At 48.5% G+C, this 12,534-nt stretch overlaps 1 protein-coding gene across 1 annotated transcript in view; it reads left to right on the top strand.

Moving 5' to 3' along the window:
* The window catches only part of mura (ring finger protein murashka), a 163,448-nt gene that overhangs the window by 35,770 nt on the left and 115,144 nt on the right, over positions 1–12,534 (top strand). The window contains exon 2 of the mRNA XM_084591479.1: positions 10,612–10,813. Within this exon, the coding sequence (XP_084447605.1) occupies positions 10,612–10,813 (202 nt within the window). The remainder of the gene's footprint in view (positions 1–10,611; positions 10,814–12,534) is intronic.

Genomic DNA, 12,534 nt, shown 5'->3' with positions numbered 1-12,534 from the left:
TATTTTCATAAAACAAGTTTATCTGGCGTTACAAGGCCGCAAATGTGACCCTCATAGTCGATTTATTGCTCGGCCAATGCGCGCTTTGCAAACGCGATTGGGTGCTTACGCGGCGGCTATCAGCGAGGCCGCGATCGAAACGAAGTTGACAACGGATCGCCGGTCTCAGGCGATACCAGCAGAGGGACGAAATCCCTGGTTGGAGCGGTTTACAGACACTGTGTGTGAAACTGCCTGTCAGGCTCACATTTGAGGGCCTTATAACGCGCTCTACAATATTTTAAACGAAAATTTGTACTTGGAGGACCGGCTACACTTCTGCAAATATCACTTACCATCTAAAATAAAAATAATTAATGTACTTAGGTAATTAGCGAACCGATTGAAGCCGTTTGCCTCTTACCTGGTGTCCGACGCAGCCCTCAATATAGCCCCAGCTCTAAAATAAATGCAGCCAGTTGCCCTCGTCCTAAAATTTTGTACCCTTAAAAAAAATCCACCCAATTACACCCGGTATATATATATCCCGCAAACTTTCGTCTATTACCGCGCAGACATAAATGGAACAACGCCGCACTAAAGCAAGCGTTCCGACTTGCATACATTCTGAGCTTCATACCTATAAGCGTTTTTTTTTTTTTTTTTTTTTTTTTTTTTTTTTTTTTTTTTTTTAGTGACACGCCGGTAAATGAACGTACCACGCATTTCGAGCGCTGTGTTTCACTTATTCAGCCCTGTACCGCACACCCATCCGCCCCATGTTTAATTTACGCTCAAGACCTACGGAAATGACGAAAATTTAGGCTCTACAAAAATGAAAAGCGCTAGACTGCAAGAATAGATTAATATAGAACTGAGCAGTAACGAGCTATATATTCGTAGTGGCCGTCTGACAGTTCATTGCAACGAACCGATTGTTTCAAAATGCTTTATGATATAAATAGTACGATAGGAATAAAGTGACATTTTAACACGAAATGCGATCGAATAATGCGCTTTCGGTCGCTTTGCCTGCCTACCTCGGAACAAGTAAATCCGATCTGCAGCACGCTCCTTGGTCGCAAGTGCCCCCAAGTTTGTGTCAAAGAGCGTCGACAACGGATGCTGCTCGTATCATGATATAAACGCCGTAAAAATAAAAAAAAAATAAAAAAGGAATCCATGACTTTAAGACTACATAGGAATACACTCCCGGGTGTATTTAGCAAGCCCGTCACCTGCGGCGCGGCCGTCGCTTTGCACGCCGCCTATTTCCTCGCGCTGAAAAACTGATATGGCTGTCACCCGTTAATTGTATCTTATTAACGATGCGCCACTATTGGTGCGCACACTTCCAGACACCGTTAGAGTGTGTGGAGGTAGCTGTTCCGATCTCAAAGTAGATGCCCTCGACTTGCGTGGCAAGCTCAGCCGGAAGTCAACTACCTGCAGTGACAGAAGGGAGTGACCGTTTGGTGCCCAGCTTTCGCCTGTTCAAGCCAGAGAGAGGGTTGTACGGCAGTGACCATCCATTATGTTAACTAAAGAGTGAATTAGTAAGCATTAGTTAATTATCTACGATATTCGAAAGTTTCTGTTGTCAATTGCGCCCACCGCGGCTTGTAAACCCCTTGAAAATCCATTCACTCTAAATTGTCTCCTGCACGATGTCTCACGTAGTCCTTTTCAAAAAAAGCCCGCGAAATATGAAAGCATTGCCACCGATGTGGCTATGTTGGCCAAACGCGAAGTATATATGCTAGCGCGTCCACTTTTCGGTTTGAGGCTATAGGGTTTCGAGGTTAAGCTTCATGCAAACACCGGCGAAATGGTGACTGGAGACCTTAGTGGTAGCGCACCATAAAATGTTTGTGATCGAGGACAGTGTGGTATCGGTGTATTTGGCTCGCTGGTGAAGACGACTTGCTGTGCACAGCGCGAGAGAATAGCATTTGAACACGAGGGCGGATCGGTTGCGGTGATAACCCTGACAGTTAAGAAAAAGCATCTATAGCTATGAGGTTCTTTACTCTCTTCCTACGCGACATTCTTGGATTAGACTTCGCTCTGACGGGTTTCTTTTTTCTAGGAAGCTCAAAGGGCGAGGTTTTTCATATAGCTCGCCGTTTTGCGATTTACCCAGTGTGCTTCCGCACCAAAAAAATAAGAAGCCACGTAACTGATACTGTGCTGCTCTCAAGTGTGCGATGGATCATCAAGGCTGGGTGTCACTTTGAAACGACTTGGCGTTGTGGCAGCACGGGGCTTCCTACTTTTGTCGGCGCAAATGAATGATCCTGTCTTTGAAGTACAATCGAAACGCTGTTTTCTTTCCTCTTGGCTAGTTTATTGCTTCAGCTATGGTCTGCCAGCAGCATATTTGTCGCTTTGCCTTGCAGTAAAGCACATTCGACGACGATGCACGCGACAACCATACCACAATGCAGCACCTCGTCGATACCAAAAAGACTCAGGGCGCGCTGAAATCGTTCAGAGTGACAGCATCTAACGTAGCGATTCAGAAGTGTGCATTCTATGGAAGGCATTCACGTGGCGCGTTCGCTCTTGAGGGCAGACCTCGAGAAGCGCTGGTAATTGCTGGACAGCAGACCTTATGACATCATCTAAGTTGGCCAATTATTTATGCGCACAACTCGCACTAGATTAGAATTCCACGCAGCGATTCCCGTTCCCCCTTTTCTGACTGCTGCCAAGCAACCAGTGGCCGTATTGCTTTATATCAACCAGTATTGTGTTAAAGCATCAATGCGCGTCAGTATACTAATAGGCCGTTCCCCACTTGTTTGGAAAAGTCGCCCTGTTGGGCATCGATGGGGAAGTATCCGAGTCACTGAATAATGTCCAAGAAGGTTTCGGCATCCGAGATTGATGCGTGTGCAGAAGTTGCGCCGCGTTTCAGGAGATCTGCGGATGGTTGTGTGCATGCAGGCTGGGCCTTCCGGCGAGTTTGCATGGCGGCTGCCAGCTTCTCCCGTGCTGGCCTTGAAGAAAAAAAAAAAAAAAAATGGCCGGACAGCGACGTTTCCAAACCGATTTTGCGTTGGCCCAGTCCTTGGACGGACATTGTACGAAGCCCGGCGCTGCGCCGTCGCGCGTGACTAGCCGCGGGGTGGCAGCCCCGTGCGGGCAGCTATTATGAGCTGGTCAACAACAGCGGCCTTCCTTCGCTTGTGTTGGTATTTGTTCTTTTTTAATCGCTACACAGGCGCCGTCACTCAGAGCGCAACTGCGTGTGCGCGCATTCGCATTTTCGCGCCTAGGCTCCGATTTGCTTTGTATGCCTTCTCCTGCCATTGCGGCGCACCTTTTTTTAATCTGCGTCAGGCTCCCGTGGGAATCTTAGCTGCGGGCTTGCAGCTGTGACGCAGTGTGCTTCAATGAGTTGCTTTGCATGGGAGGATTCCGTCGCGACGACCACACTCGTTTCAGCAGCTTTGTTATCTTGCCACATCAAGCAGTCTTGGGCTACACCCCCTTTTTAGGACAGAAAAAAAAAAAAGAAGGGGGACTGGGCGCGAGGACATGCCGTTGCGCCACCTCTCGGAAGAGCCCGCGTGACGAACTAAGTGGGATAACGCATGCTGAATTGTTGCTGTAGGGTAGTTTCCTAGGCAGTTCAAGTGCGCGTTAGCATGGCATTCATTTATTTATTTATTTATTTAATGTACGCCTCGGTCTGGGCCTGTATAGGCTTAATTTGAGGCATTAGACTCACTCATTCGGCAAGAAAGCACTTCACTGAATCAGAGTTATGTAAGTTGGCGAGCGTTACATACGACGACGCGCACTGGCTGCGTCATTGCTACTGTTATATTAAAAAAAAAAAAGAAGAAAGATGCCACACAACCAGTCATATGTAAGCGATCACTGAATAGGTTGTGGGATCCCTCTACAAGAGCAGATGACTATCAGGAGCCTGACAGATGCTGAGCGCCTTCGCATAGCACCGGCGGGAGTGGCACCGTTCGCCTGCTTCCTTGAACGAAGTAGAGCTGACAAGTTTGACTGTGGGGACGACATGGATTAATTTTTTAGCATGAGTGAAGACGTGCATTCCACGCAGCGAATTTTTGCGCAGTGATTACCGCCATTGGCACTCTCGGTTACAGCGGATATTTGTTTTCCCCGCGCACAGTAGATTTTTTTTATGCATTCCTTGATCAGGACATCACAACATGCATACAATGTTCTATCTTTCGTTTGTTCACGGAATCTGTCATTTGAAATTACTACAGTACTGTAGACGCTGCCTGAGGCAACTCACCATGTATACTGCTGCCCGAGGCGGCAGAATCTTCTAGTTCACTTTAGTGAAACTTCCGCGACAATGCATTCGTTTAGAATAATTTGAGACTTTCTGGCTTTCGAACGATCCTTCCTTTTTTAGGGAGCGTATTGCTCCATGAAGAAGCCAGCATCTTTTCCATCATTTCAGCAATAGTAGCGTTAGCTTCACAAGTGATTAGCGCAAATTAAAATGCGCGCGCCGTTTCTTCTGCCGCTCATCGAACTGTTTAGCGCCAACTCCATGGACGAAATCTTGCTCGCTTAAATGTCTGCTGCATGAGAATGGTTACTCGCTTCTTTTCCTATTCAAATCTTGATTAAGGAAGATTCTGTCAGCTTATGTTCCGGTTAGCAATGGGAGCTTGTGCCGGGTTCCCTCGCTTATGTCCTGGTACACAGCAGTAACGAACCGTAGCAACAGCTGAAATATACTTCAGCAGCCTCAGTAACTATGCAAGATCAAGAAGTGCAAAACTGGCACTATTTATCAACAAAAAATACAGAAATAAACACGACTATTAGCTTTTAAAATGCACATATTCAATCGAGCGTCTGCTTCAGCAGCAGTAAGGGGAGTCATGTGATCCCACTTGCTCCCCTAGGTCGACACTAGCGCCGTTCGCTCCAGTGGTGGCGCTCGCGCTCAATACAATCAGTGTGTCGAACAGGACTTGTTTCTTTTTTTTTTTTTTTTTTTTCTGGTTCTGTTGAGATTCGTGTTCAGTTCCAGGTTCGACTCGGGAATGACATCAAAATTGTTTCAAACGGGTTCGGCACCAAAAAAGAAAAGAAAATTGGAACGTAGATGTTTTTGTTTTTATCAACCCTATTGATGCTGCGCTGACGCTGTGCCTTGTTCTGTGTTACTTTGGTACGTAACCCAAAACGGGAAAAAAGTATGTTCCTACTTGACCCACTGTGTACGTCTGTCCACGAGAAAGTATACAAATTTACGCCGGGAGCTGGAAATTAATTCAAGTAACTCAAAATTAGGGTAGACGTAATAGAGTTCATGGCGTATGTCAGATGCTAGCAGCGTTTTCCTTTTTCAATTTTGCCGACTCTCGTTTTACTTTCGCGTAATAACGGCTTTATAAAACACGTAGGATCAGGATAAGACATCTGCATATCAGGGTAATAGTCATTAAGCTAAGACAGGAATTAACAAAGCAACATGGTAGGCATTGGAATGGTGCGCTTTTTCCCTGGCAGTTGTTGGTGATGTGATTTGCAAGTGTCTTTCTGGATCACCGGGTTCTACAAGAATGGTGTCTTGCCTAGTCTTGCCTTTTGCCGCGTCTCCGACCCACTCCTTCCCTTCCATTTTCTCCCTTCGGGCCTAAGGGCCACTCCTCTTGAACAAGCATGCATTCACTCACTCGCCATTCTGTTCGCATTTGGATAGGCGTAAAGTCGTGGAGGAAAGAGGCAAGTATGGGTATCATAAAAAAAAATTAAAATTGCAATATACTTGCAAATATCAGCTAATTAATATTCTGAACGAAAATTTCCTGAATCTAGGAGTAGTTCACGCAGAGCGACACTGTATACGTGCTGCGTCCCAGCTGATAAAATGAGACGTTCTTTGTTTGTATTTGCACACAGTAACTGAACGTTTCCGAAAATTCGGTTGCGCTTGTGGTAGATCTTTCACTGAGCCGTGGATTTTGCTGGCGTCATTTTGTCATAGGTAAATTGCTTTAATAAGAATAAAATAAAACAGGTAATCGGTCAAATTGGTTATTGATTTTGTGTGCTATAATATATATAACATAAAGGAGATGACACACGGTAGAAAAACGGTAAACTTTCCGACGTTTCGGCCGGGGTCCGGCTGTCGTTTGCCAGTTTCACTCGAGCATATTGCTTCCCGCCGTAATATGGGCTGATTATTGCATTCTATCCAATAACCTTTCACCCGATTCCTTGTGTAATCTACACTAGTACGAACAATTAACTTCTTTAACTGCTTCTTTTTGTCTCTGTCGCATTGAGCACACAACCGAGTTTTTCGCGATGCTGCAATTGGGATGGCTGTTTAAACTTTCTTTTTTTTTTCTTTTTTTACTGTGCTAAATCACAGTTATGTTTCGCTGTCAAATCATACTCAGGTTTTATCTACCACAGTCGCCTACCAATCAGAATGATCTTTGTTTGGATGAATGGCCCCCCGGATATTGCAGGATGAAGTGCGTTGTGTATTCTACCCATTCTAACCTCGGTATATTTTGTGTGTCTTTTGTGATGAAAGTGACTAACGACTTTTTAGGTGACATATCTTGCTTTTTCTTGTGCGACATTTTAAGATGCATGACCTAAGCGCAACACGTGTCATTGTGTCTGTAATCTGTTTATATATTTCGCACCGCCAGTACATTACTCAAGTGCATGACCTAAGCGCAACACGTGTCATTGTGTCTATAATCTGTTTATATATTTCGCACCGCCAGTACATTACTCGTGTGGAACCTTGTTTTGATGTTTTGATTTTTATTACTCGATAGTGGCTGGTCACGTGTTCTGTGATTGTGCATGTAATAAGTAATGAGGACCCGACTGCTTCTTTCTGCATTCCTTGACAAAGGCCGGATCCCGGCCGAAACGTCGGATTAAAGTTTACCGAAGTAAAACTTGTTGCTAGGCTAGTTGGTTCATGATCGTACGGGAGAAAAGTAAGCGCAAAAAAAGACAAACACACTAGAGGCGACAGGACCCCCGTTTTTCTACCGTGTGTCATCCCCTTTACGTTTATGCCCTACTGGACCCATTCGAACGAACGAACGAACGAACGAACGAACGAACGAACGAACGAACGAACGAACGAACGAACGAACGAACGAACGAACGAACGAACGAACGAACGAACGAACGAACGAACGAACGAACGAACGAACGAACGAACGAACGAACGAACGAACGAACGAACGAACGAACGAACGAACGAACGAACGAACGAACGAACGAACGAACGAACGAACGAACGAACGAACGAACGAACGAACGAACGAACGAACGAACGAACGAACGAACGAACGAACGAACGAACGAACGAACGAACGAACGAACGAACGAACGAACGAACGAACGAACGAACGAACGAACGAACGAACGAACGAACGAACGAACGAACGAACGAACGAACGAACGAACGAACGAACGAACGAACGAACGAACGAACGAACGAACGAACGAACGAACGAACGAACGAACGAACGAACGAACGAACGAACGACGAGCGAGCGAGCGAACGAACGAACGAACGAACGAACGAACGAACGAACGAACGAACGAACGAACGAACGAACGAACGACCGACCGACCGACCGACCGACCGACCGACCGACCGACCGACCGACCGACCGACCGACCGACCGACCGACCGACCGACCGACCGACCGACCGACCGACCGACCGACCGACCGACCGACCGACCGACCGACCGACCGACCGACCGACCGACCGACCGACCGACCGACCGACCGACCGACCGACCGACCGACCGACCGACCGACCGACCGACCGACCGACCGACCGACCGACCGACCGACCGACCGACCGACCGACCGACCGACCGACCGACCGACCGACCGACCGACCGACCGACCGACCGACCGACCGACCGACCGACCGACCGACCGACCGACCGACCGACCGACCGACCGACCGACCGACCGACCGACCGACCGACCGACCGACCGACCGACCGACCGACCGACCGACCGACCGACCGACCGACCGACCGACCGACCGACCGACCGACCGACCGACCGACCGACCGACCGACCGACCGACCGACCGAAACCGAAACCGAAACCGAAACGAAAAACGAAACGAAACGCACGCACGCACGCACGCATTCATATATATATCGCCGCCACTGTCATCATTTGCCGCCGCGATGAAAAGCAGCAGCGGCCCCTCGTGCAGAGAGCGTTCTGTTCGACCATAGCGTTCGGACCGTGCAATGTCTGTCAACTTTTGTTGTGGTCTTGCGCTCCTGATTGGCTTAATTCACGCGACACCCTCTCGTTCACAACATGCCGGATAATATAACTTCGTTAGGAAGGACTTTTTACATTGCCGACAATTTCGGCCGTATTTCGATGAAGGCGAGACGCAAGGCGTCCGTGTACTATGCGATGTCAGTGCAACCCCAGATGGTCGGAACTTCTACGGAGCTATCCGCTACGGCATCTCTCGTATAGCCCGGGTCACCGTAGACTTTGACTGATCTAATAACTTATTGCGCCTCTCTGATTGGGTGCGTGCCAAAGTAATCGGTAAATCACCAAGGAAACATTGGCTAAATATAAACATTGATTAAATCTTGTCGGTCGAGTCATTTTGTAACTTGCTCAGGCAAAACTCATTATTTTAGCCCCTAATTTTTCATAATGTGTGCAGACCAACTAGCACAACATTCCACTGTATTATAAAAATGGGGCCTTGTTTATTTTTTTTTTCTTTCATTGTAGTATGCTGTGACAGCAGTGGTGTAGCACTGGTGTCCTAATGTGTTATAATTTTGCGCTATAGCTTATGGCTGAAATCCGACATAGTCGTTGACAGCGTATGCTGCGTCGTTCGTGACCGATTAATCCTGAGGTTTGAGCAGAGGTGTGGACGACGCTTTCACACCACAAGCGATCTGTCGAGGCTCGCGGTGGGCGAAGCGTAAGTCGACAGCTGTTCGCTCGTATGTAGTCACTTTCTAGAAGCCATGGAGCAGAGCGCGCTGTGAAAAGCGGCCACCAGTCGCTACTATGTGCGTTCTTTCGCATGATTGTGATCGTGGAAGACGGAACAGTGTTCGTGTCTGCGTGGGCAAAACGCTGACGGCAGCGATTAACGGTCTCGCTTCATAACCTTGAAGATGTCCCCAAATTTTTACTATGTTTTTATACTATGTTGTGTTGTATCTTTTTGTATTGCCCGCGCCCTAGCGAAGGCCTTTTAATCAACGCTGCAGTATTTTCAAGTAATAAAGTGTCTCGCGAACCACTTCGGCCGGGCGGAATGAGCACCACTGTTGGGGAACTTTTTCAAGTCACGCATAGGCACCTGGCGCTCGACAGTTCAGTTTCCTCGGGAAAGGAGGACGGAAGTACTAATGCTCTCTGTCTGAGCTACTCCCTGCCTTGGTCCTGTAGTGCTTCCTACATTGAGTGGTGATCCCCGTCACTGCGGGTCGGCCAAGTTTTGAAAGCAGCACGCGAACGGAACTCCACCGGCGACGTTGCCTTCGACTCTTGGATCGCAGTTGGGCCAGCATCCCGAGCGCTCGCAGTGACTACGTAACGGAAAATAAATATTTCATCATTTCATCAACCAGGCGCAATTGGGCAACGCGGTAGGCGACCCCTGTGCTTCGTTCACCAGTGGAGACTACACTGCCTCCCATCGCGGCCATTTCTACCTTTCATAGGGAGGGCACCTACATACCGGAATGGAAAAAGGGACATATGGTCTTTGACCGGAGTGTTTAGGGTTGTGTGATGGCGGAACGAATTACTGCCCTATCAGCGCAACGATTTGGTCCGGGAGCCCTTTAACCTCTAACGTATACCCCGCCTTTCTTCCTCAAGCACCATGCCGGGGGAAATATTGTACTCATTGGAAGACCGGCGGATGCCCGGCGGCACCAGGGACCGAACCCGGCACCTCCAAAATGCGAGGTTCTACCACAAGGTCACCGCCTGGCTCAATGTTTGAAACGGGGTGACCTCCCCATTCCCCTCCAGCGTTTCTCACTGCCACTGCACCTTTCACTCGAGGCGACTAATCCGTGCCCCCGTAGTGCACAGTTCAGACGGCAGCCTATCTCGTAGATAATATCCGCCCGTGGACCGTTACTGTTTGGAGGCATCAACATTTGTTAAGCCCGAAATAATTCGGTGGTGCATGCTTGCACCAGACCAGGTGGTTCCCTAGTTGCGGGACCCATATGTTCAGCTCCTGGCCCCTGTCCGTCAGTGCGAGCTGGACGGATAGGGCGGGGCTGGATAACAAGGTCTCCTATCGTTCAAGCGGTTGGGGATTACTGTTTGGAGACCCGTGCGTTGACAGATTCACCGGATTCATTGCTTTACGGATCCCCAGTGGAAGCTACAGTTTTCAAGGTGTTCGTTCCTCTGCTAGGGAGAATTTAAGGCTGAGTGAGCAGAGAATGTATTTCCGCTGGTCAAGTCTCGAGCCACCGGCTAATGCGCGGGCATCAAATCCTTTGTGTCTGTCGGCAGAGGCGAAGGACGAATAAATGCAAAATTGGGATCCTCCGTTCATTTTCTCTCTCCGTGCATGACCCCTGTTTTCCTTCTGACGCAGGAGATCCGCCAGCTGGCCTCGCCGGGTCTGCTGGCGGCGGGTGGCGCGCCACCGTCGGCGGGGAGCGGCGAGGCGGCGCCGTTCGGCCGGCCCGCTTCGGAGCCGCTGCTTCTCGAGGCCCCCTCCAGCATGTCGGCGGCACTGCACAGGACCTCGCCCGGGGGCTACGACCTGCGCGCACACCGGCGCGCCGCGCCTTCAGGTGTGTGGGCCCTCCTCTGCGGGCCTTGCGAACATGGCCCTTTTTCTTTACTGTGTAGAGAGTGCTGAGCTTACTCAAATATTAATGACGGAAATAATGGAGGCGCACATAGAATCAGTGCGAATCACGCCGTACGGAGGTTTCTCTCATGCGGTCACGAAGGGCAATGTGCCGTCTGGGTCAAGGCCCGCGGCTATCGCAGCCCGGGAACGGGGCCGCTGCCCGGAGACGCAAAGGAGGCCGAGAACAAGTGTGGCCCGCACCGTGGTTGTCACTTGCCAGACTCGGATTTCAGAAAAGGGCCTGGCACCCGTGATGGAGGGCCAACATGTTTGCGCTGCCTGTTTGTTTGCGAAAGTCGGGCTGCAGCAGTTTGCGTAAGCTTGGTGTCATTATACGAGCGGATTTACTAACCACTGTTGGAGGGGGCTTCACTTCAACGTTGGGTTACGTTAACATTTTTCGGTGGAAAAAATGTGGTTAACCATGGTTTTGTAACATTTCTCGCCTGTGTCATTCTCAAGAAAGACACATGAACTTTGAGAGACGATACACTAGTACATTTGTGAACTAAATCTTGCGGCTGAAAGATGTCAACCCTTTCAGACGCTCATTATATACCATCGAGAAGAATTCCAAAACATGTGTATGTGTGCATGCTTACAGCTCCGTATATCACGTAAATCACATGAACTGCTCAAAAATTTAGTGAACTAAAAAAATTAGGTCGCGTGCGCATTTTTACTCAATGGCACCTAATGCGTCACGAAACAAAACAACGTTTTACTAAACGACAAAAAGAAAAAAAAAAAAGAACTTCGTGGAACGCATTAAAGGGACTGCGAGTGAAATTCCAGAAGGAAACCATTTGCCGCGTACATTCAGAGGAACGTACGCCGCCATTTTTGCAGCGCACACGAGGCGTGGACATTCAGTTTTGTTGGGCTAGTGTGAGAAGTTTGCTCATTTCGGCGAACCCTCAAGCGCAAAAAAGACGTGAGAGAGACGTTATGTGTTCTCTCACGTCCGCGTTTTATTTATTTTTTTTTTCGCTTCAGGCTTCGCCAAAATTAGATGGATGTTCAGCCTGCCCTACCATCGATCATCTGAAAATTTTAGAAAATTTCAGTTTCAAAAAGAAAAACAAAAACAAGCCGAAATTTCTGCTCGCGCTTTCCGTATGATCAATTTCAATGTCTTCATCATCAGGGAGATGTAAACGCGAAACATTTTATTCATTATTTCGACCCATTCTGCGACCCTTCTATTTTCTGGATGCTATACGAAAGCACATTTACGTTTAGATATATGAACGACTTGAACGGGGTACTGTTGGCCGTTGTCGGTGCAGGAACAAGGAGAAAAAAGATTATAGGATATGAAACGGGAAGACTCACTATATAGCATTTACGTGATTGAGTTTAGAATACCGACAAGATGCTTCCCTTTTCGAAAGTGCTGGATACGCTGTTATCGCATTAACGTGAGAAGTTTGGCCATTTGGTACGTATTGAAAGCTGATACGTATGGTTGGTACGCTGTTGTCGCGTCGCTCCCTGGAGGTCGTCGGGACCGCTCCTGTGCCCCAGTTGGTGATGCCCCAAGCAGTGCGAATTCCCGCAATGTTTTGCTAGTCGAGCAGCAGCGTCCGGAAGGTCCTCGCTAAGCTGGGCAGCCACCGGCGTCTTTCGCGCACCACCCCTGGAAGAAATGATATAATT

The sequence above is a fragment of the Amblyomma maculatum genome, chromosome 1, assembly GCF_055883805.1.
Source record: "Amblyomma maculatum isolate TAMU_Amacu chromosome 1, ASM5588380v1, whole genome shotgun sequence".
Lineage (NCBI taxonomy): Eukaryota > Metazoa > Arthropoda > Arachnida > Ixodida > Ixodidae > Amblyomma > Amblyomma maculatum.
The sequence above is the reverse complement of the archived record's forward strand: the minus strand, read 5'-3'. Positions and strand labels throughout refer to the sequence as shown.